Consider the following 24812-nt stretch of genomic DNA (forward strand, 5'->3'; position numbering starts at 1 on the left):
GGCCTGGCTCTGTTCCCAGGTACGATAATTTTCAGTGGTGAAGACATACTCCATCACCCTAGGACCATAAGAGGGGGGATGTGCTCTAGAAGGATTTTATTGCACTTTCTACATCTATGAGGATAGACTAGCTAAGGTACTGTATGACAGCTTCAGGTTTGGACTGGTGGAACGGCCAACAGGGCTTAACTAGGCTAACAAAGCAGTCACACATTGATGTGTCTATTTTTTCCCCAGGAGACCATCACATTGTCCAGCTTCAGCTCAAGTCCAAGGAAACGGGTATGACCTTTGCCAGCACCAGCTTCGTCTTCTACAACTGCAGCGTCCACAACTCGTATGTTCATTTCTTTTGATATTTACTTTTCATTCCACTTCTGGATCTGCCACAGAACCCACTGTTGACTGGGGCAGGTGCCCCTCAGGAATCTGGTTAGGTGTGGAGGTGACCAGCGGTCAGGATCAGTTGTGTGATAGCACGGTGGAGTCCTTCCTGAGAAGATCAGGAGCAATATGGTGACCAGTTGTCCTGCTGATAAGCCTCGTTTGCAGGAAGACATTCTCTTGAGGATTGCTACATACTTGTGTCCCTCAGGCAGAGGAGCATCACAGTAATGGGAGTTTGCCACAAAATTGAGTCAAAAGTGAGCCATGACCTCAGCAAATGGCCCCCTCATGTTCCTATTAAGCATTTTTTCGTTGAATGGTTGGATCCTGCCCATACATATGCACTTCCAACCCTCATCCATGCTCTCAGTCCCACCAGTAGGAGCCTGCCCCAGGTGGTTAGCACGGGCTTGGACCCTCAAATGTGGAAAGACAGGAGTTTCTGGTTCCTGCATGACGTGAACTGAGCAGGGAATGCGCAGCTGATTCCCCCAAGACCACCTCTTCTATACTGTGAGCTCCTTTTCTGCCCTGCACCCCACTTTTCTGGGTTTTAGCTGGCACCAGGAACTGCCCCACTGGAGTGGGTCTGCAGCTTTCCTGCAGAAAGATGCTCTTCTGGCAGGTTGATCCACCCTTGAGCAAGGCTGAGCGGCTCTGTCCCTACTACTGAGCCATCAGAAGTGCCAAAAGCAGATAATTACTGCGGCTCAGCAATTCACAAGGAAAAGCAAATCCTATTTCCGTGTTCCTGCTGCTTTGACAAACAGTGTCAGAAAGCAAGTGTTGGGGGGGAGAGCATGAGAGATGGTGGTGTTAAATATTTATGGCATGTTTTGGTTTCTTACTTGACAAACTATAATACACTATCCATTTTTAATTTGATGTATCAGAGCAAGCACTTGTTACCAATTTGAGGAATAGCTTGCTGTACCAAAGCTGAGAGTGGATTGGAGTTGAGTGAGATTTCACAGAGGCAGGGGAGAGGGTGTGCGTCTGCCTGTTGGGTTCAGCCAAGCTCTACCACACGCAATTTTTTCACTCCTGCCCATTAAAACCCCACTGGCACATAAGAGCCAGGAAAACTCCCCCTCCCCAAATCCCCTCCAGGTACTTTAGAGCCTGCAGTTGCATGAAGGTCTCCAACAGTGTGAGTGACCAGAGTCACTACCATTCAGTGCTTGTTTTGTGTAGAGAGCTTGTTATGGCTCAGTTTGGTTGCTGATGAGCAGACATCTTATTAAATTAAAAAGTATAATGTAGATGTAAGTCAGTGCTGTAACACAGCCAGAAGAGTTTGTGGCTCTTGCTCTCCAGAGTCTGTGGGGCATAGGAGAGCAAAACTTTGTAGGATGGAAGGAATGGCTCTTTCACACAGTCTGAACAGGTGATGTCCTAAATATGCCCTCTGCTTCCCAGGCAGCTGGCAATACAATAGTCTTTCCTCCTCTGCTGAGATGAAGAAAAAATACAGTTAATATATTTGCACCAGCCTCATCATCCTGGGCAGGACTCACACTAATAAGGCTGTGGGACACAGGGGAAGAAAATCTCCCGCTTCATCCTTGGCTTTCTGAATTTGGTGCATCACAGTTTGTGTCTGGCCTCTGTATCGTGTATGAGAGTGGGAGGATTAGCCGGATGGGACTGCTGGTGCACAGGCACCGTGGCATGGCAGCAGGGAGGCACCGATGCTTCCATGGGGCATCACTCCTCCTGCTAGTCCCTCCCTCAGCCACCTTCTCATGATGTGTTTGCAGCTCCCAGGGCGCTGTTGCAGTTCACTGTGGAGGCAGCAAGGCTGTAGCAGTGTCCATCCATCCCCTGATCTTGTATTTTTTGTTACGGGAAAAAAAGGGAATGCCTTTTATGTATGAAGCTGAGAACTTGGTGACAGTCTGGTTAAAAGTTGTAACAAGGCAACCAAAATCCTTCTATTTATTATTATTCTAGTTACAATGATATGAATGCAATCTAAATTATCTAATTCATATGAGACATCTGTGATCACAGTGACAACCAGATCAGGGCATGCAAGTCCGGCACCAACCTGATGGTGTTGGACCAGATCAGAGCCTATGGCTTTCTGCTAGTGGTGGCAAAAGCAATGTTTACCAGGCTATATTTTCCTCTGAGAAACACTATTAGTCTTATGGTCTGTCCTGTTGGCTGACAGGCCCCTGCTGGCCAAATGACTACTCTTTCTCTCTATTTCCAGGTGTCTGTCATGCGTGGAAAGCCCTTACCGGTGTCACTGGTGCAAGTACCGCCACGTCTGCACTCATGACCCCAGCTCTTGCTCCTTCCAGGAGGGACGTGTCAAGCTGCCCGAGGTAGGCAGGGGCATAGGGCACGTGTCATGTACGTGGGCTGCTCAGGGCTGATGTCACCCTTTGGCTGGGGTCAGACCAATAGTCCAGAATGCCTTCTCCACCTCCCATCCCCTCCTCTCCCTCTACTTCTCACTCGCCAGGAGACTCTCACCTTTTCCTCTGCAGATAGCTCCTCTCCTCTCTGCTCTACCAGACACCCAGAGAGCTGCCATCTCCCTCCGATACACTACAGGCAGTGCGTCACCTTGGAAAGTCTTGGCGACTGGAAGGGACTGGGAGGAATGGGAAACACTGGGCATGCATCTCCTCCAGGGGAGGAGGTCGTTACTAAGCAGATACCCTGAGATGCTCGGATACGGGGAAGATTTAGGGCTATGCCCACCGTGTCAGTGGATTTCAGCTGGGCTTCGATCACATCTGTGGCTTCATGGGTTTGGTGCCTAATGGCCAGTGATTCCAGCTGCCTCCAGATGAGGCTGGGGGATGCCTCATTGCCAGTCGCTGAGCTGAACTGGGCCTTGGGGCTTAATACAGAGCTGGCTGCTGCGCTGCAAATGCTGTCTGGCTCGTATTGTAACTAACGAGCACTTGCAGACAAGTGGAGCTCGGGAGAATACAAATAGGAAGCCACTTAATTACTTCCTGGTCAGGAGCAGTCTGAAAGCATCCTGGCCTGTCTGGTAAATGACCTGAGATGGCTCGTTGTTTGCCTGGCCCAAGGGACCAGTACCCATTAAGAGATCTGATATCTGCTGAACCACGGGGCACAGAGGCGGCTGCTGAAGACTCCAGCAACGTGTGTCACATTCAGAAGATGAATGTGAATGGAGTAGAACCTCCCTGCGCTGCCTGCTGGGTCTAGTGTCTCTAATGTGGCCCCCCACCTACCCCCAGCCCATGTCCCAGACAAGCCAGTTTGCTGGACCAAATGACATGTGTACTGTCTTCACACTCCTATGGCAACCCCCGTTCCCTCCCACCCCTTCCTCATGAGCTGGTTGAGATGTCACATATGTGCTGGTTGAGGTGTCCTGGAGCAGACATCCTGAACTGCTGTGGCATTAGGACAGGTCATAACTATGCGTGAGCAGGGAGGTTGCCAGTTCTTCACCTACCAGGCTTCAGAATTTGCTGTAAACCTGCTAGAAAACTTGCTGAGGAGCTGGAGAGCTTGACACCTTCTGCTCAGTGGTGATGCGGTGAAGGAAGGCAGCCCAGGGTTCAGCCCTTTTGGTAGGCTATCCCAGCCAGACAGGCCCTATTCCCTCACGTGGAGCCTTGGCAGACCTGGCCAGTCCTGCTGGCTGCAGGTCTCTGTGCCTTTCACTTCAGGAACTGGAGGGACCTCGACCTCTTGCTCAGGTGGAATTCCTTGGGCTGCTTTGTCTCAGCTTCCTGCTGTGCAATACCACCACCATTTATCTCCTCTGGCAGACTTCTCTGGTGTGTCTCATGTACCAAGCACGGGACCCACCTTCCTAGTTCCCACTTCTTCTATCCTCCAGCCCCCTGCCCAAAGTGAAACGCCTACAAATCTTAGTGCATCTCCTTCTTCCTCGACCTCCATCACATCCTTGGTATTTCTGACACTCACTCCAATGGGAAAGGAGATCGTGAGAAGCTCTGCATCACCCCAGTTCCTTAGGGAAGGGACTGAGGATGGCATAGCCCCTGGTCTTTACTGTATCTCCTCCAAGATCCAATCTCTGCAGAACTGGGGAGGAGACAGTGGACTCATCCTCTGCAGATCTGCCTATTTTAGCACACCTTTTCCATCACTGCTTTGTCACCTCTCACTCGTTTTGTTTCTGAAAGGCATCCTCTTCAGACTAGGAGACAGCTCTAGTCTGGGGAGCTTTGTCTGTCAGCAGAGATTGCTCTTTCTCTCTTCTATCCCCTCTCACAGAGGATTTCCTGCTGAGCTTCAAATGCTCCTCTCTGATCTTGCAAAGCTGCTCTGTGCAATTTGCATGGCAGCAGGGAGAGGCACAAACCTGACCTCAGAAGACAACTATTGATCTACAAGGCAATGACAGCATCATGCGACACTGTATGTTACATCGGCCGTTCCTAATAAGGGCTGCACCCCTGTTGGCTTCTGCAGTAAAACCATGTCTGGGCACAAACCTCTTTCCCAAAGGGCACAACATTTGCCAGTCAGCTGTTCAGCTCAGGAGCTGGTTTTTCCTGTGTGCTGCGCAGAAGAAACATTTCTCAGCACTGGAACAACTGGACAGTATCTGCAAGGATAATGGCCTTGCAAACCCCAAAACTTTCAGAGACAGCTTTCTGCCTGGCAATGTGAGAAATGCCCTGCAGCTTCAGGGTCCTTCTCATTGCCATTGGTGTGTTTGTGGCCCTCAAGGACACTTGGGCAGGGGAAGGACGGCATCATAAGTGCATTCTGACAAACACAGATTAACATTCGCTCTGTGGCCAGAAAGGCTTTGTCAAATGACACTTGGAACAAATGCTGCCTATATCTCTTATGCTTCTCTTGAGAAGACATCTTCTCACTGAAATTTCTACTGTCTATTTTTTACTTTCACCTTTCTTTCCTCTTCTCTCCTTTACCCATGACTATTTGTTGAGTGAGTTCTTTGAACAATAGAAACCATTTGGTATGGAAGCCAAGCCTGGCTCCTCATTGCCCATCCAGACCTCCACCCACTTCCTGATGACATGACTCACAAGGCTGACAGGACTAAGGTCCATTTCCAGAATTCTCAATGCCATCTTCAGTAGTGCTCAAAATGTACCATCACCTTGAGTGGGGCTATTTTTACTGGCCTTCCATCTCCATCTGCAGTGCTCCTTTTGATCCTTTCCTCTACAAGCACTTGGACCCCTGGAAGATGAGGAGGGGGCAGAGTTTGCTACCATCAAGGCATGAATACCTGCTAAATAAGTAAGTCTTGAGGAGGTACTCATGGGAAACTGTACTACCAGCATGGGGTGGTTGGACCATGCTATTTGCAGTCCTTCCATGTATCAGCTGAGCAGATTAGCATGGCCGGCTTCCAGGATTATATGGTCTGATTGTACCAAGAGACTCCTTGCCAAGCAAACAAATATTGATGTTACTCTGTCGTATGGATTGGTGCCAGAAACTCCTTCCCTCTGTAATCATCATTGCTGGCATGCCAAACCTGCTCCTCTCCCCTTCACTATGGCCTTCACCTTCTTTTGTTGATACGCCCACCTCTAGGTCATTTTTTTTTTCTCTTTTTGCCTATACAGCATCTTTCCATCATGTGGGAAGAGGCTTCCCACTCTCCAGATGGCCTGGGCTGCAAATGGACCAATTGGGTTGGTACCCATCACCTCTGGACCAGCCTGGAGAACTCTTTGGAGGGAGGCTTGTACCCTACTTCTGACTCCATAATTTCCTTAGCATATCTCACAAGTTTCTGGATTCCCATGGGCTCAACCTGCCTTTCTTTCAGGTCGTCTTCATGTTTTCTGAAAGGATTTTGTTTGGGTTTTTTGCTTGCTTTTTTTTTTTTTCTCCCCTCTGTATAGTATGAGTTGCTGATTAATGTGGAGTGCAGGATGAATTTGAGACTGATCCAATGGGACAGCAGAAAGGCTTAGACCATGACCCATGCTGTCCGGAAGGCAAAATGTTGTTTCTATCTGTATAGCCTGTGATCTACCATCCAAGGTGTGCCTTTGCATTGCATGGTGGGTAGCTGCAACCAGCCAGCCCCAGGCTGGGACAGGGCAGCTCTCCCAGAACTGCCTGGCAAAACTAATTTCTCCAGAGAAACTCCATTTCTCTCCAGAGATGGAGAAAACACAGTAAAGTCACATCTCTCGATATCAACAAAGAGACGTGACTTTCTTACTCATCACTTGTCAGGTGCTTGGTGAATCAGCTCTACCCACAATAAAGCTGAATCAACTAGACTGGGAGCCTTGGGAAAGCCCATGTTTGCTCCTGGTGAAGAACTCCAACGTGATCATAAAGCAAGAGTATTTATGATTATGGCACTGAACTCAATCAACTAGGGTTGACGATGTCTCTGGATGATTTGCGACAGAAATACTTCACCTTGGCATATAATTTCCCTTTATAGTGGGTTTTGAAAAGCCAAGTCCACTAGCTTGAAATATACTGAGTGACTTCTTGCTTTGTAAAGGGGAGCTGATGGTATTGCTATTGAGAACAGGAAAGGAAAGTATAAGAAAGAAAAGACATTTTATTACTGAAGTGGCTTGTTGTTGTTGTATTTCCCAAAGGGAGCTGATGGCAAAAGTAGAGATAATTAGCCTCAAAGATAGAGTGGAGCAGGCCAAGTTTCTGTTTTTTTGGTTCTTTGGGTTTTGTGTGTTGTTTTTTTTCTTGGCATCCTGTCTCTGCTTTGACATTTGTTGCTAAAGTCATAGTGCAGGCATAGTGTTGCACCATAAACAATTGCATTGCAGACTAACACACTGTGAAATCAACCCTTGCCTGACACAGTCACCAAGGAAGAAAGGTCAGTCATTTTATTCTGTAAATGGGCAGAACAATCAACAAGTAGTGGAGGGAAACTGAGGCATGGAGGAGTAAAACAGTTGATCTGAAGGTCTCGGGTGTGACAGAAGCTACAGAAACAGTTATCTGTCTCTCCTGATATATATCACCCACTACACCTGACTGCATTATCCATCTTGTCTTTGTACAGACCTACTCTGACCCAGGGAGGTAGTTTTCAAGCCAGTGTTTCATAGACATCTGTACAAGGATGGGTAAGCTGGGGTAGCCTACTTGAGTTGATGGGATAAAGGATTAAGTCTTCTTTTGTGCCTTCTTTTCAAATGAACATGATCTTGTTCTGGGCCTTGCAAGGATTTTAGCTTTGGGGGCGGGGGGAAAGAGGGGGGGAAAAATGGCAAAGGCAGAAGCAAGCCTAGATAACAAATCTATTATCCGCGGGGTTTAAAAGATACATAATCATTTAATTACCTTGAAGGAGGTTTTCATCTTTCCCTGTTCAACCGATTTGTGTGTGCATGTGTTTTTCTTCCTCCCCCAAACAAGCTTTTTATTAAAAGGATTTTCATCTGCTGCCTAAAAAGAGAACAGAAGAAAAGATCTCGCACCAAAGTGTTTTATGTCGAGTTTTACGTGCTAATGACAGTAAAGCCCACATAAAAGAAACAACTGCTTCAAATATTAATTTGTCAAAAGCGATAGAAAGCTGTGTGAGCCGCATGCTGGCGAGCAGCTGCTGAGGAGCGGAGTGCTGCTTTGCCCAGCACTTGCTCATGCCCTGTGCCAAACAAAGAGCTGTACCAGTGGCCTCTGCAGTGGAGTGCACTGATTTATCTCTGACCGCCTGCCTGTCCTTCTTGGGGGTGGGTTTTGGGGAAACAGGAAAGAAAGGAGGTGACGAAAGGAGGCACAGAGTGATAATGACAGCTCAACCTGAACTGGCAGGCATGTAAGAGGCATTTGGACAATGCCCTTATCATGCTTTAACTTTTGGTCAACCCCAGAGTGGTCAGGCAGTTGGACTAGATGATTGTAGTAGGTCCTTTCCAACTGAAAAGTATCCTATCATGTCCTATTCTGTTCTGTTCCACTCCATTCAGTTCTAATGCCAATTCTGTTCTAATGCCAATTCTGTTCTATTCTATGTGGTAATGCCCACATCTCCTCACTGTGGTAGACTTTGTAGTAAACTCAGCAACGCCCTTCCCTGCCCTGCCAGTGCATCTCAGCCTGGCTCCAGGAGGGCTTGGCCCCAAGTTCTCAAAAAGCAGGCAGGTTTTCAGGGCCCCCAGATGTCTGTCTTTGCCTTCTTTGCAAGGTACAGAAGGAAGATGCAGTGCCCACCCCCTCCCGAAATGCACCCCAGTGGAAATGCCTGGGTGAGTGCGCTGGGCAGGGGGCAGATGACCTGCTGGGCCATCAGGTGAGCATGGCCAACCCTTTGCTCCCTTGCATCGGCAAATCTTCTGGTGATGCATCTTCAGCTGTTGCTGTGGCAACTGCTCGGTTTCCCTCCCGCTCCTGTTTCCAGCCTTTCTTAACTGGGCCAGAGAGGCAGCTTTGGAAGCATCAGCACAGGGAGGAGAGAAAAGCCATCACTGCTCAAATTAATGTATCTCTCATTTCTCAGGGACTCTAATGACGGTTGCAGCAAGGCCAAAATCAGAGTGCCGAATCCTTTCCCGCTTGTCAATTATCCGCTCACTTATCCTGGCACCTGTCTATCATTAAGGGGAGGGTGTGAGGTGTAGTTTCTATGGCAACTGCAGGGAACCTGCTGCCTTTAAGTGATGTGAGCAGGCAGGGGGACCGGCAGGAGAGGTGAGGAGCAGCTCTAGACAAGCAGCTGCTGCAGGCAGCAAGAGTCACCCCATGCTGATGGGATCTGGCATAGTGATGCATGCATTTTGTGGCACCTGCTTTTAAGCAGCATGGGGGGTTTGGTGTTTATCATCTGTTTAGCTCTTAGAAGTGTTTCCAAGCACGTGTGATGGAGTTCAGTCTTGTCAGCATCCTGTCCAGGGAAGATGCAGGGGTAATCTGGGAGGAGGCTGTAGCTGACTGTTTGGATCCAGCCATGCCCTGGGGCTCCTGGTGGTTTGGCATTTCATCCCTCATCCACCATTACAGCCCTTTCGCAGAAATGGGGACGTATCATGTAGCAGGCACATCTTCTTCAGAGGAGGGTGCTTCAGATAATAATAAGAGGAAGTTAAAGACAGAAGTTGGAGGCCAGGCAGAAAGCTTTCCACTTGGTCATGGAGTCCTGTTAGAATATGAAGATACTGCTCAGAGGTAGTATTAGGTCGTGTATGAGGCCACTGGTTGTGTTTCAGCACATGAGGGTTTTATACCTGGCTCTAAGTTGGCTCAGACACATTTACCTTTCTGTGCCCCTGTTTCTCTCACACCCTCTCCTGAGTCAGGTAAGCACTTTCTGTTAGTAGGGGCTTGTACAGTGCATAGTACTCGGAGCTGCAATCTCGCAGTGGGGGCTGTTCATAAGAAGTCTTTGTGCATGTACAAACAAATCAGGTAATTTGCTGTTATCTGTAAGTCATACTGACTTGCACTGAGGTGAAGGAAAAGATGGAAAGCCTGTGTGCAGAGTGGTTTCTTCTGTTATTTTGGAGCACCCTTTTCACCTCTGAGCCTTTCTGCCCTGCATTCATTCAGCTGGCAGGGAAAGAGGCTGCTGACTTGCTCAGTTTCTGCAGTAACTTAGCAGGATCTCTGATTACTGGGATGTGGATCTGCAGGAAATCTGTCCCGGTGGAGGGCAGCTCCATCATGTCTCTCCTTGTCAAGACCTCCAACCGAATCACAAGGGGAACAGAGAACTGATGGAAAAAAAAACCTCCCTGTGAGTGGTTACTCCTACCTTAATACACATCTTGTTTTCTTAGAGCTTAGTTTATCCAGCCACCATGTGAGCGAGCAATCAAGAACTTGTTCAAGTACTTCCTAGGAGCAGCTCAGGGAGGTTAGTCTGAATGGAGGTGTAAGAAACATCTGACACTCAGTATTGTGTCCTTGCTATATGTTATGCATAACAGTTGGGCTGCTCATCTTTGTAATGCAAGTTTATTTATCCCATGGGACAAAGTGATCTCAGAATGCAACAGGGTAATGTTCATCTGTCCCTGCCAACACAGCACCCTTGAAATAACATCGGGAAGAGCTTACCTTGTTTTGATAGCCCAGCTCAGTGCAATGCCATTGTAATGCCTCAAGTGACTACAGAATTTTCTGGCTATCTGGACATCTGTTAGGACTGCAAGGATCTGTATGGCACCCTGCTGTTTGAGGCAGGAAAGACCGCTCCCCGTTCAGACTTAGCCCTGATGCTGATGGCCTGGCTCTAAAGCAGGAGAATTTTGCTTTTCTTCATTGTAACATCAGCTGCAATCACTGCTTCATATGAGCTTTTGGATCATGGCCAATGAGAAACATCCTCAGGATGCTGAAGCTACAGATAAGAGGTGAGGCTGGAATTTATCTCCTGCCCTGCCTGGGACATCTCCAGGAGGCTGAGCCCAGACCCTCCTTCTCTGCCTTGTTTTTAAGCATGAGTCCATTTGCTTTGGCTTGGATGTTATCACATACTGTCATGAATCTTGGTGTGGGGGAGGCTGACAAAAGCCATGATATCATGGTCCTGACCTTCCCACTGTGGAAGCCAAAGTAATATGACTCTCTGGGTTTCTGTCCTGGTTTCCGAAGAAAGTGGATTTGCATCAATGTGGCCTGTGTGTGCAACCTCCGGTCCACCAGTTACTCTGTCTCCTCTATTGACTTCTGAACTGATTGGCCATTCTTGGCCTAGTTGGGCCAAAGTCTGGAGCTCTCAAAGATACCAGGTTCCTACTAACTTTGTAAAAATGGGAAGCTTTAGATAAGAAACAGACCTTTGGTTCTCTTAGGAGGAAAGTGTCACAGCTTGGGCTCAACCCTTGTTACAGACCAGATATCCCCATGTGAGAGTGTTGTCATGGGAGTCCCTGTCGCTTATGAGGGAGCCTTGGAGAATGTCCTTTAGGCAAGCAAAACTGATTTGTTGGCACAGCTGTACAGGAAACAGCTTTGTGGAGGAGTGACATGTCAAAGTCCTTGGCACCAACAGGGATGAGCAGTAAGGGGTATTACTGCAGTGCTCAAAATTTGCAGCCTCACTGGGCTGCCATGCATGTACAGTGCTTTGATATGCATCATGTCTTGGAACTTCAGATAAAGTCCTTACAGAAGGCCAGAAGGCTGGCTAAGCAGAAGGATGCAGATTTATATAGTAATAATTAGAGAAGGAAGTCATTACTGCTTTATAAGCTGCCTGTGCTCTGCTCTGTGCTTTCCACGGCTTTGCACAATGCAGTTTTACTATGTGTGTTATTCTGAAGGGCTGTTCTACTTACCTAGGGTTTTTCTTTAACACGTTACAGACTGCCTGAGTACATACACAGTTATCTTGTGGCTTGCATGTACACCACCTTCCTCAGTGCGCGTATTTTTATGATTTCAAAACCAGGCAGTTACTCAGGAAACACATGAGCTGAGACTGCTTGCATGTCTCCCATAGACCCTCTCCTCTGAGTAAATGTACCTAATGACACAATCATCTACTATTTCTGTCACTAGTCCACTCCCCTCACCCAGTGACCAGAAGGCTCCTGCTCTCCAGATCATTACTTTTCCTTCTGAGAGTGTGTCAAAGCAGCAAAGGGCTGAAAGAACGCTAACATGTCTCTATTTAAGAAGGATAAATGTGGTGCTTGGATAATTATGGCAGCCTGACCTTGATCCTTGTGCAATAATGGACCAGCTGAGAAAGACTCTATTAATAAAGAATTAAAGGAGAGTAAAATCATTAATGTTGATCAGCAGAGATATATGGACTGACTTCAGAGGCAGAATAGTTCTAGGCTGAGATCAAGCTCTCACCAGACCTGGGTCATTTCCCAGTAATGCCTGCATGGCCTTGGGGGGGTCACTTTGCTCCCAATCAACAGGATCCAGCAGTGAGCCATATGAGAGGAGGTTAGTTAACTTCATTTAGCTTCTGCTTTTCCAGTATCCACTCTTGGATGATCAGCATCACTTATTGCTCTTTAGCCTTCACAACACCGAAGCCAGGGACCCAACAGCCTATGGCAGCTGAGCTAGTGATCTGATACTTCTGTTGGGTTCCCTTCCTTCAACAATGATATTTGTACACTAATTTGTGCAAGCCACCAGAGTGCACAGAGCTTAAGCAGGGCCAAATCTCTTCCATAGACTGAGCACCAGCCTCCAGGCCAACCACCTTTTCCCAGGCACCAGTACCACTTGCAGTATCTGGCAAAAGAGAGCTGGTATTTGCTCCTGAGTGCATTGAAGACTCTTAACTAGAAAGCAGCCACCAGAAGTGACAGCCTTGCAAAGACTCAATTATTCCTTTGTTGTCTCTGCAGATGTTTACACTTCCCATAAATCCTGTTGCTTTCTCTTCATCAGCTGCCTTTAAAGTTCTGAGCATTTTCTTCATGTATTATTACTTTTGCTGTGGCAATAAATAAGCACAACATCAATCAAACTAACAACATTGTAAACTTAGGAAGTGCAGATAAAATATATGGTGCATTAAAAAATTCTTTGACCGGGTGAGCTTTTTTGTAGCTGGTTTGATTGCTGCTGGTGCCAATGTAAATTTGGAGGAAGTATATCCAGAAATTTATGGAGCTTGGAATCCTGCCTACGAAGCATTGACCTGATTCCACTTTATAACCTAATAACATTCTCCGGCACTGTTCGTGTAAATTCTAAATATATTTTTTTATGATGCTAAGAATTAGTGGTGTAATAATGTAAACACAACGTGGACTGTAACTCACCCCTTCCCTTCTCACACTGGGAATGCCGAGCTCCTTGCTGTTTCTTTCTCCAGTTTATCCTCGGGCTGGGAAGTTGTGCAAGAGTTTAAAAATGATTCATCGAAGAAAACAGCTTGTCAGCCCTAAAGCCTGAAGCTCTCTGTTTGCAGCAGTACAGGGTAGCTGCTAAACAAGCCTCTGATTTTGCTCAGGTGGTGTCACAACCCTGACCTAGGGTGACCATGCTGAGGTGTGAGAAAAAAGTTCAGGCAACATATTCCAGGCAGTCCTTGCTGCTTGTCATCTGCCAACTTGCTGATTTCCTGCTTTTTATCCAGGTGAAATCTGATTCTTCTAGAATCAATGGGGGGAAAAGTATCTCTGTTTGTTTGTTTGCCTTGATCCTTTTGTTCCTTCCTTCCCTTTCTTTCTCTTTCTCTGTTCTGTTTTGGGTTTAATGTGTTTTTATCTAATCTCACTTACAGCATCCAGATGCTGTAGTCTAGATATCTTTACACTCAATCCCTGCCTCTCAAATCTTGCCCTTTTTGACTTGATTACAGCACAGAGTGGGAGGGTGGGAAAACCATAGAGGACACAGGCAAAGCGGTACATTGCAGCTCAGCAGAGCAGACGGACAAGAGATGTATTGTTTTTACATATTATGTGAGTAAATAGCAATGAGTGCCATTTCTTGTGGGGTTCTGAAGGGCTTGAGTGAGTAAGTTATGGTCCCCATGTAGATTTGCTTTGTGGTCATGTTCCTTCCAGACAAGATGGCTTGGATAAGGCACAAAGATGGTTGCTGAATGAGAGATATTGAAAAGTAAGTCTTAAAAAAGCCCTGAATGAGGGTGAAGAAATAGATTTTGATGACAGGAGAATAGGAGAACTGGATGCTTTGAGATCAGTATTGGAGGAATTGATGGTGGTGGCTATGTCTGGTCCTGAATGGAGATGACTCCTACTTTTCTAGGAAAGAAAGGGTGAAAACCCACTGCCAAGAGTTGAATATATCTTGCCGAAGACTCCTACAGTGCAGTCAGCCATAGATGAGCTCCAGTTTTCTTCTGTAGAAAGTGGAGATCCGGTTAATACTACCAGGGATCATGAGGGAGCAGTACAAAGGAAAAGCAGGAAAGATTTCCCCACCTGAATGCTCTGGATGATAAGAGATGCACAGGGCAAGAGAAATGAACTGGGACACCAATATAAGGTCGAGACTCTTGATAGGTGGATGGGTCATTCTATTACCAGGGGTCCTCAAACTTTTTAACCAGGGGGCTGGCGCACAGATGAAGTGGCAGGCAGCCATCTGCGGCTACTTGGTTTCCCCCCCCCAACCCCAGGCGGGGGGTGGTGGCGGGGAGGGGGGTGGTGGTGTGTCTGTAAATACCAGGGGCTGGATTGAGGACCCTGGGGGGCTGTATCTGGCCCGCGGGCCGTAGTTTGAGGACCCCTTTAATTAAACCTTCACAGATGTTTCACCTGTTCCCTTGTGGGATGCCTACTATTCACAGCAGATCACACCCGTTTTCTTTTGGAAAACGGAAAACACTTCGATGAGACTTGGGCTCATGATCCTGGCTATAAACAGCAACAGAGTGAAACTGTACAAAAGAAGGTTAGAATAAAATCCACGCAGTATCACCAGACTGTGAAAGATCCCTACATGTTTCATCCCTAGGAGAGGATGATAACTCACAGTCTCCAGCTTATACTAGAAAACAGCATGGTGAAACCTCCATGAAATCATAACTATATATGTATGAAGCACCATAAAGGTACCAAACTAATTAGTTCAGGGCTAAGACCACATAGCTTCAGAGAGGTTTCGTTGTCCTCTTTAGCAAAATACTCATGATAGCTCTCGCTGGGGACTCACTCAGGTATAACTGTGATGAGGGCCATAACACATATGTGAAAGAAAAGGAGAGAAAGGGTTCTCATATTTCTGAGACTTCTTTATTCCTGCAAGCTGCAGAAAAACACATTTTCAGGGATTCTATAAGGAGTTATAAATAAAGAAAATTAAACTACCATCGACCCAATGAGTACAGCCCATTTCAGGCCGTGTTTTCACTACAAAAGCTCTCTGACTTGATAACTGGCAAAATCTGGTGATTTGAGGTGTGCATTGCTGCTGATACGAGTAATTGGCAAGGGTGGAGGATATTATTTTAAGGAGAATGAGTCTTTCGAAAACATTCAATGAAGACAATGAAGCTACATACACAAAATGAATCAACAAGAGTCCGCTTTCAAATGTGTTGCCCTGGTACAGATTGAACTGAATTTTAGCTCTGGAATCAGAACCAGTTCCCTGTAGAGTTGGGGGAAAGGCTTAATTTATTATATACCAAAGACAAAAGGGATGGGACTGTAACTTTCCTTGGTACAGTTGTTGTTAGTGGATGGTTTTATTTCCCCTACATCATGTGAAAACTGTGCTTTTCTAACCTAGGTGATGTCCATTGCAGAGGAAGGGTGAAGGGAAAGTGTCTCCATTGGAAAATACTGAAGATAACTCTTTTTTTAAGGATCTTTCTGCTTTGGTCCTGCTGCAGGGTCTGCTCTGAGCAGGTTAATGTTTTGATCTCAAAAATACAAACCTGACCAGGCATCCAAAGCTTGACATGGGCTGCAAAATGAATACTACATTTGAATTCAAACCCAGAGCCTAGTCCAAGCTCTGAGGTTTTATGCAATACATTACCCAATGCAATTGCCCTCCCCCCCCCCCCCCCCCCCCCCCCCCATTTCAATTAGAAAGAACATTAGGTCAATCAGATAAAGCCACATTGGGAGGATTTCCTCTTTATGGCGCTTGCCTCTTCAATTATCTATAATGAACTTCCTCACAGCACTGCAAAGCTTTTTATATGCAAACGAATCCTGTTTTGGGGCTGCTGCAATCACTGCTTGTTAATGAACTTGAAACAAGTGTTATCGGAAAGGTTACAGCACCAGTGGTGGAGGGGGACAGGATAAAGCTAGACAAGAAATACCAGTCTGAAGAGCTGGGATTGGCCTGCAGGTAACATGGTGGACTATCTCCAAGCCCCATCCTCCAGTTCCCTTCAGAGGCTTTTCTATTTGACAGACATCAAGCAAAATGCCCACTCTTGGGAAATGGCTGCTCAGCGACAGATAGGGCTTTCCCAGCCTCCTGTCCCACTGATCCTCTCTGCCAGTGCATCTCTCTCTCTCTCAACTCTTATAGCTGGGGAGAAAAACAATATAGATGATGTTGCCAAGGTCTTTTCTTGTGCCAGGAGAAAGAGAGGGAGCTGACTGAGAGGCCCCAGGACATGTTGGGCAGGGGAAGGGGAAGTTCCAGGATGTGTTGAAACCACACTGTCCCAAAAGGTATTCGCACATGGTATCTGCTGGTGTGAGAAGAACTGGAAACTCTCACTGTTGTTTTAACGCAGCTTAGAATACCTTCTTCCCCTGCCCTCTGGGGTTTTATATGTCTAATGCACCCAGGGTTAGGTTATGCCTCACTTTCTCATGCTGAATAGCTACTTAACCCTACAGCTAACCTTAAGGATTGTGTGCCTTAATAGGATAGGACCATTGCAACCAAGGTTGGAAAGACTTTCTAGACTGCCAAGCATTGCCCATTTGTCAAGACAAAACACTTCTGTGACACTTCAACCATCATGTTTAAATATTATAGTTCCCTAGGGGCATTTCATCACAGGACAGGACAACAGCAAGAGCAGGGAGTGCTGGCAGAGGGTATACCTCCTCAAGCACTCCTGGAGGTCAGATACAGCCTCTTTCCATACTGGCTGTGTCTTGTGCACGATGGGTCATAAGGCAACTTCCACTGCCCATATACTCAGCTTTCTGGAGCCTCCTCACACGTCTGCTTGTTGAAGTGCTGCTCAGCAGCAGGATCCCCAAGACTGCAGAGCATCACAGTGGTAAAGCTCACCACTGCAATGCAGTACCTTGCCACCTCCAATCCTTACACCATCCCATCAAGTTAACGTGATGGCTTATTAAGCCTCAGTTCTTGGTAGCAGATATTAAACTAGGTCTTGTGATGGATTAGCCCAGGCAAATGGCCACCAAACCCAAGATAGTTTACCTCCCTCCAGCTCCAGTGACGATGTGCTTGGCTGTCCTGGTTTGAGTGCTAGTCTGGGCAAGTCCAGCTGAAGTCTATCAGCAGCTGTTGAGTACTTACACCATTAGCATCACCCTATAAGTGCAGATGAGAAATCATGTAGCCTCAAAGGACTTTCCAGTCTGGCATCCCCACTAGGACAGACGGACCCTCTTTGGAGGCTGAGGAAGGCTTCTGGACTTCACTGCAGCAACATGATGGGTGGTTACTGGGTTTTCTTCCTGCCTCAGGCCATGGATCAGCTCACACCCACAGGGTGATGATTGATGGCTCTTGTAATTCTATTTCTGGTTGGTGTAACTGCAGATGTTACACGTCTAATCCATTTCTTTATCTTCCTAAGCTATTTGCTTCAGTAAGATGCTTCTACCATCTGCTCTAACAAGCTCCCAGGCTTTCATAAGCCATAAATTCCACTTTAGAGCCTTTCAATCCCTTTCACTACTTTTCAGCCCTGGATTAGTCATTTCCCCCCTGCTGTCCCTTGCCCACACCTACAGATTAAGTTTACACCTCTTTATGTAAGTTCCCTGTCTCTGCTTGCACTGACTGGACCTGGCCTTAATGTTGGGCAGGACAGACCGAAATGCTGTTGCTGTCTGGACTGGACAGGGCAGGTGCACTGTCATGATAACATGGTGCTCTACAGAGAGCAGGCAGTGTGCTAAACACAACTCAGAGAAGAAAAAAAAAAAAAAAAAAAAAGAGGGGAACAGCCTTTCTTCTAACATTTAGGACCTGAAAAGAATTAAAAGAGGGGACAGCCAGGCACTCACAAATGATCAAGACAGTGTGGTCTGTACATATGGTATGCTTATGTTTTGTAGCCTGTTGCAGTGGTTTTTTTAAGGGATCCCATTTTACATCAAACTGCCTTGGATTAGCCAGGCGAACGCTGCAGTAATTTCCTAAAGAGCTGGTAGCTTCCTAGAATACATGAATTTGACAGCTTGCACTTGTCTAATTGTACTATGAAGAAGCAGTGCTTTGCTACTCTTAACTAAAGCTGTGCAAATTAATGAGAGTTTGAATACAGCCTTCTGCATTGCAGCTTTGGGTGCCCAGACCTCTACCTGTGCGAGGGACCCACCAAGAGGCACTGGATTAGTAACATCCGCTTAGCATTGCTCCTTTGGTGAAACGGTGGCAAGCTTTCCAAGAGATCTCTACACACTGTGCAACAGTTGTTTCTTGGGAGCTGGATCCATCTGTAATAAATATTCTGTCCTCTCCTAAGCCAAAACAAACTCTTTTTAACAGCTCAGAGTCTGTAGCTTACAACATGTCTTGCTGAAGCTGGCTGGAGCCGTGCCTTTTGTATAACGATGTGTTGGCTGTTGAGGAGGCAAGGAATTATACTCAGATTTTTGCTTTATTCCCTTCTTAGGTCATGGCATTGTGGCTGGGCTAAGTCCCTGTGTGCAACACAATTGCTTTCCCACTACCTGATTAACAGAGCAGGTATTAAAAAGCACCAGAGGTAGCTTCCTTGGATGCTGAAGGTTGAAAGTCTGTAGTGCAAATAAGGGAGACAGGAAAGGATGGTCTGTAAAAGAAATCCTTCCTCACCTATCTGAGCCTTCCTGGTAATGCTCCTTGAATACCCTTGTAATATGTTGAGGCCCAGGGAGATGCAAAGGCTTTGTAATCTGTTGAAGTGAAGCGTGAAGTGAGAAGCATCAGAGGACTCCACCTGCAGCTGGGAAACACATGTGCTGACTTGGCATGTTGTCTTCTCTTTCCTTAGGACTGTCCCCAGCTGCTGCAGGCAGAGAAGATCCTGGTGCCGGTGGAAGTGGTCAAGCCAATCACGCTGAAGGCCAAGAACCTGCCCCAGCCACAGTCGGGCCAGCGAGGCTACGAGTGCATCTTGAACATCCAGGGCAACGAGCAGCGCGTGCCTGCCCTGAGGTTCAACAGCTCCAGCGTGCAGTGCCAGAACACCTCGGTGAGCCAACCCTGTGTGCTTGGGAGTGGTGCAAGGAGGACCGGGAGTGCCTATAGCGCTGTCCCAATGGGACCTGGGGTTGTGTTGCAGCCCTTTTTACCTTATTGCCTACCTGGTTCCAGTCACAGCCAAGGAAAGGCTGGTTGGTAGCTTGCAGACTGCCCTTTTTGCTCTTTAGGCTGGCTGGTGTCACCACCCAGTAGTTGCTTTTGCCCTTGGACCCCAGCATTTAGCGGTATGGAGCACCTTAGCCGTGACCTATAGGCTTTATTACCAGCTTAACCTGCCCATATCCTCACAGTGCCACATCCCTGTGTGCATTCAAAAGGGACAGGCGTTCATGTCAACATTGAGAGTTAAGGTTATTATATGGTGTTTTGGTGATAGGCCATATAAAAACCCATATAAACAGTCTCACAGATGACAGCATGTAATGGGTCAAAAGAAGGGTGAGATGCTGAAGGCTTGAGTCAAACCTTCCTCCAGCCACTGATTCACCGTGTGACCTTTGGCTAGTCTCCTTACCTTGGCCCACCTCCACTTCCCGATATGCAGTGCAGGACCAGTAGTAACTCCCAGGGAGCCTGTCTGAGTCCCAATGGAGCTGTCACCACAGCAATGCCAGTTTTGGGGGCATCTGCCAGGAGCTGTGCATAGGTGCAATGGTGGTCTCCGCTTCTCCTGAGGTTTCTCCACAAAACTCGTGTCTCCAAGACGTGCATTTGAGTCATTGTTGCTACTGTGAGATGATTTATTAGTGAAAGAGCTAATTACAGGCTTTAGCCACTTCACTGCAGATCTGCCACTCCATGCCGGGCAGCGCTTGTTAAAATCCGTCACAACATATTCTGCTGCATTAAGCAGTGTGCTGAAGGTTATAGGCAGTTCACACATTTTATGATCTGTAGCAAACAAGTAACTTCCCAATGAAATTCTTGTGTTTGTTCTTAGTCCTCCTCCCTCCCGCTGACTTTCATTGCTGGTTAGCAGCCTGTGAGAATCCAGGTTTGAAGTTTCACAGAAATGGGTGGCTTGAGAAGTTAACAGGGCACTACACTTTAAAAAATCAAAATAAAATCTTTTACAATGGTGAAAGTCTGTGGCTAAAAGGCTATGAACCTGGGCAGATGTAGAGGAATGAAGCTGGGTTAATTAACACTGACAATATACAGCTGTGGGCTGGCTTCAGGGGCGGTGGGTTGGCTGATGTGGGTAAGGTGCAGGTGTGGGTGGTTCCTGCTAAGTAGTTAAATAGCTCTGAGGGGGATGGAAGAGGAGCTTTGGATGAAGAGAGACCTGGAAGAAGCAGAGTGGGGAGAGAGAGAGTACCTTTTGTGGAGGAGAGATAAGGAGAAGGATGCAGCAGAGGCAAGAAGCAGGGTGGACTGGGCTGAAGAGGCTGAAGAAACAGCACGGGCAGTAGATGAACTGTTGAAAATTTGTGGGGGATTGGTGGCTGTGCTGGGGCAAGGCATGGGAACTACTTATTGAAGTTAACCTGGGATGGGATGGTAAAAGCCTTGTTGCAGCTTGATAGCTTGTTAGTGCTGTGACAATTGATTCCCTGTGTGAGGCACAAACTCACAACCTTCAGATTATGAGACTGAGTGTAATGAGCAGTGACAGTAATAATGGCTGTTCCAGGGGATATTTGAAGCTTTGAGCGGTGACGGTGGTGCCCAACGTAGGCAGGGACAGGGAGGGATAGCCTGCGATCCAGATCGCATTGAGATAGGTGGCAAGAGCCTGGAGATCCAGATCAGACACCAGTAAAGGTGAGCTGTTGGGATCAAAGAGAAGGAAGCCTGACTGCCGTGAAGCCAAGAGACTGAGGGTAACAGGCAGTAGTGGTGGAGTGCATGGCCTGATATGGCAGCAGCCCACAGTGGTGGCGGGTCCAGAGCAGGTCTGGCTGGACAGTGGTGATGGCTGTGCTGGGAGAAGGCACGGGAGTGGTGTGGTGCCACGGGCGGCTCCTGCCACTGCTGCTGCTCCTTGGCCTGGTGGTATTCTTGCTGGCATTTATGTGCTTGTTGAAGGTATCTCCACTTGTAGCTGTGCAGGGGCAAGGTGTGCTAACTACTTATTGAAGTTAACCTGGTATGTGATGGTCAAAGCCTTGTGCAGACAGCTAGTTTTGATTGTGCTGCAACAGGCAGAGTCTATGTATCTGTCCAAAGAGTCTTAACAGGGAAGACAGCAACCACCCTTTAGAGTCGTGAATTCTCTGGCACACATAAGCATCAACATGAATTACCTCTGGCTGGTTTTAAGCATAGTTGGGCTGAGCAGGGGACTGACTGCCTCTGTAGTCCTGAGGGCTTCCTCTCAGCATCCAAGTTGTGGTATCTAATAAATGAGCCTGGTTTTGAGAGGTAGTGGTTACTATTCCCATAGTACCTGCATGCCCCAAGAAGCTGCTAGTGCCTAGGGCCAGAGAAGTGGGCTCTGATAAATCATCCCAGATGCATTTGCTCATGGGATGCCTGAGTGTTGTGACAGCACTGTTGTCATTTTAATGTTTGTTTTCATAAGCTGGAGCACTGAAGGCCACTCCTGAGCTGCGCCAGGGTAGCAGGGCTGTCTCAGGCTAATGCCAAGACACTTCATGACCCTGCTGCTGTGTGGTGTCTGTAAGATGTCCATCCTATGTTTGGTGCTGGCTCAGGTGAACCTCTCTTTTTTTAGGGAGAGAGCTTATTTTGGAATATATGCAACTCGTCTCTATCCTGTTTTCTGCTTTCCCTCTCCCTCCCTTCTCCCTCTCTCTCTCTTTTCCCTTCTCTTTCCTTCTCTTTTCTTCCCTTTTCTTTTGAAGGCACTTTGACTCTCTGATTTGAGTTTCTTTTTCTTTTCTTTTTTTTTTTTTTTCCCTGAAAAATGTTATTTCATTGTTGCTCTGAATTTGCAAGACATTGAAAGAAATAGATGAGGAAAGGAGAGCCAGACGAAAGAAAGAAACAGTCACACAGATACAAAAAAAGGAACAGAGAAGCCTCAGCTCTGTTTGAGCAGGTGGCAGAGGACACATACAATAGGGAAGGAGTGCTGTAGATATGTCTCCATCATGATTATTTCCTTCCCTGCCAGAACTAGCATTCTGTCTGGAGCCACTGCAATACAATGAGCCTGTGCTCCGAGGGTCACCTGGTTTTAGAAACAGCCATATGAGCTTGTTTGCAAATTGAATCAGCCCCCTCGGCAGAGTTGCTGGATGAGACACTGAATGTAGCACCTGCATTGCAGGCTTGGAGAAGGTCCAAAGGAGGGTGGGAGGATGTGTTGTGATGGTGTGTCCCTGAAGGGATGCTATCCTGCCAGCAGATCTTTCTGTTGGTGGTGCATGCTAGACTAAGCAATCTTTCTTGGCTTGTTTTCCTTCATAAGCCTCAAGATCTACCCCCTCCCATCACACACTAGGCATCGATGAGCTCAAATTCAGCTCTTGCATAATAACTTCTGCAAAATGCAGGCTTTTTTTCTGATACGATCCTGTGTGAAAGCAGGAAAAAACCTTAATTCTTGCTTTCCACTGCCTGGTCCTTCAAGATTTTAACCAGGGATCAGAACCATTTTTAAGCAGGCACTTTTCCAAGTGTCTCCAACCTCAGTTAAAGGATGCTATAAGAACACCCAGGTGGGACCAGCCTATCTGACAGTGTGTCAGTAATGTCATATCCAACACTGACAGTGCCTAGGTGCTTGGTCCCATCAGCAGCCAGCTCGGTCTCTCCCCCTGTCTTTCCTGGAGATATTTCATTTGATAACGGCAATAAGTCACTGCAGGCAGCATGCTTCGGGACAATTATTGTTCTTGTCAAGTGGTTTGATACTCTCAGCTCTGGGCTTTGTCCTCCATCACACCACCCAAGGCATGCAATTATCACTCAGAGAGACCCTACTGCCATTCCTTATTGCACTTATGATAGCTCTGCCGACAGTCTGGACACAGAGTGATGGGAGGAAATGAAAAGGAGGAGAGCCAAAGAGGCATATAAATAAATAAGTAAAAATGTCAGGAGGAATGGCTGAAACTGCTAGATCTACCAGAGCAGGGAGCAATCTCCCCAGTGGGAAACAGCAGGAGACCCAGTACTTGCAGTCATCCCAATATTAGCAGCCTTTGGCACGAGGAACAGGGTGAGATGTTGGGAGATGAGTGAGAAATGACCCAACTGACCATGCCATGACCATTGCTCTTACCTGCTTCAGTGACAAAACCCACGTTCTTGCTCAGTATGAGCCTACCCATTGCCAAACTTTGGCACACAGAGGCAGCAGACACTGATTTCTAGCAGCAAAATCCCTGCTGATAATTTGCCTTGAGTCCTTCGCAGGTCTGTGTGTCATGAGACCTGAGATAGTACAGCTGAAAATGCTGTGTAACCTAGGAATAAGAAAAGCAAATATGTTGTATTTGCCACACCATTACACTGGAGCAAGAGATCTCAGTGCCATTTGACTTTGTGGTGTGGCTCACGCAGCGGGAGGAGTTCTAGGAAAACCCATACAAGAAACACTGCTGGGAAAAAGTCAGCAGCTATTCACAGAACTTGTGGGAAAATATGCTTATGGGCAGCCAAAGGAAGACAAGCACGGGGCTGTTAGTTGTGCATCCACTTCTCAATTATTATGATGCATTGTTATTGTTTATCTACATTCAAATAGCACAGAGAAACCCCAGTCATGTTGTGGGCTCTATTGTCCTGGGTGATACCTAAACATAAAAATTCAGTCCTAGCTCTGGGAAACAAAAAGTCCAAAGAGGCGGGATGACTGTGGGCAAGAAGTTTTCTGCCTATAGTTTATGGCTGGAAAATTGGTGCAAAAAGGGATTAAATGATTTGCCCAGGATCACACAGAGTTGGTGACAGAGCCAGGTACAGGAATCAGTTCCCAGTTCCAAGCTCTAATCACAAAATTGGTGTAAGGGAAAACAGGCTAACACTACAATACTGCTAAAATGCTGTTTGTCTGCAGATGTCTATTGAACATGCTTAAGATACAAGGGGGAAATACCATGTAACCACTCTTGGTTTATTGTCCTCAGCCAAACTGCCAAAGAACTTTACCCAGCAATACAGCATTCCAGCAGGATGCAGCAAGAGGTCAAGCATGGCAATGGATTTGCACAAACCGCAAATTCACAGAGATCTGTGAAGCTGAGTTCCTCTAATGTAGGGTGCCTGTAGTAACTGGATGCCCAAAAGAGACAGGAATTTGCAGATTTCTGAAAGGCAAAATATTTTTCCATGAAGGGGTCTAATGTTTCCATAGCTGTTGTAGAGCTGCTAGCCATGATTTTGCAGCCATCCTCTCTGGATTGTGATCAATCGTCCGAGGATTGTGAGCTTCCATGAGACAAACAGTCAACATGTTTACAGTAGCTTACGTGTAATATGTTAAACTGCTAATGCCACAGCAAAATGGCCAAGTGATGTGATGGGCTCAGCCTGTGTTGCAGGAGTATCTGATACTAGCAAAAAGCTTAAGAGACAAAGAACTGGTACTTGGGAGTTCAAAACACGCTGTGTTGTTCACGTGAATTACAACAGCTCCTTCTAACAGATCTTTGGCGTTTCCTGATGGGAGCCAGTCTGCCTTTTCGGAAAGGCAGCTTCTCTTTCTCAGTTTGGGCCTCTAAATTGCCTGTAATTTTCTGCTTTGATTTGATTTGTATGGT

General features: G+C 46.9%; 1 protein-coding gene across 2 annotated transcripts in view; it reads left to right on the forward strand.

The window, feature by feature from the left end:
- PLXNA4 (plexin A4) overlaps nucleotides 1-24812 on the forward strand; it is a 470690-nt gene that overhangs the window by 346154 nt on the left and 99724 nt on the right. For both annotated transcript variants that reach the window (XM_080393429.1, XM_080393430.1), the window contains exons 8-10: nucleotides 238-337; nucleotides 2606-2720; nucleotides 18929-19129. In XM_080393429.1, the coding sequence (XP_080249555.1) occupies nucleotides 238-337; nucleotides 2606-2720; nucleotides 18929-19129 (416 nt within the window). The remainder of the gene's footprint in view (nucleotides 1-237; nucleotides 338-2605; nucleotides 2721-18928; nucleotides 19130-24812) is intronic.

Source organism: Falco punctatus (genome assembly GCF_963210335.1).
Source record: "Falco punctatus genome assembly, chromosome: 6".
Classification (NCBI taxonomy): Eukaryota; Metazoa; Chordata; class Aves; order Falconiformes; family Falconidae; genus Falco; species Falco punctatus.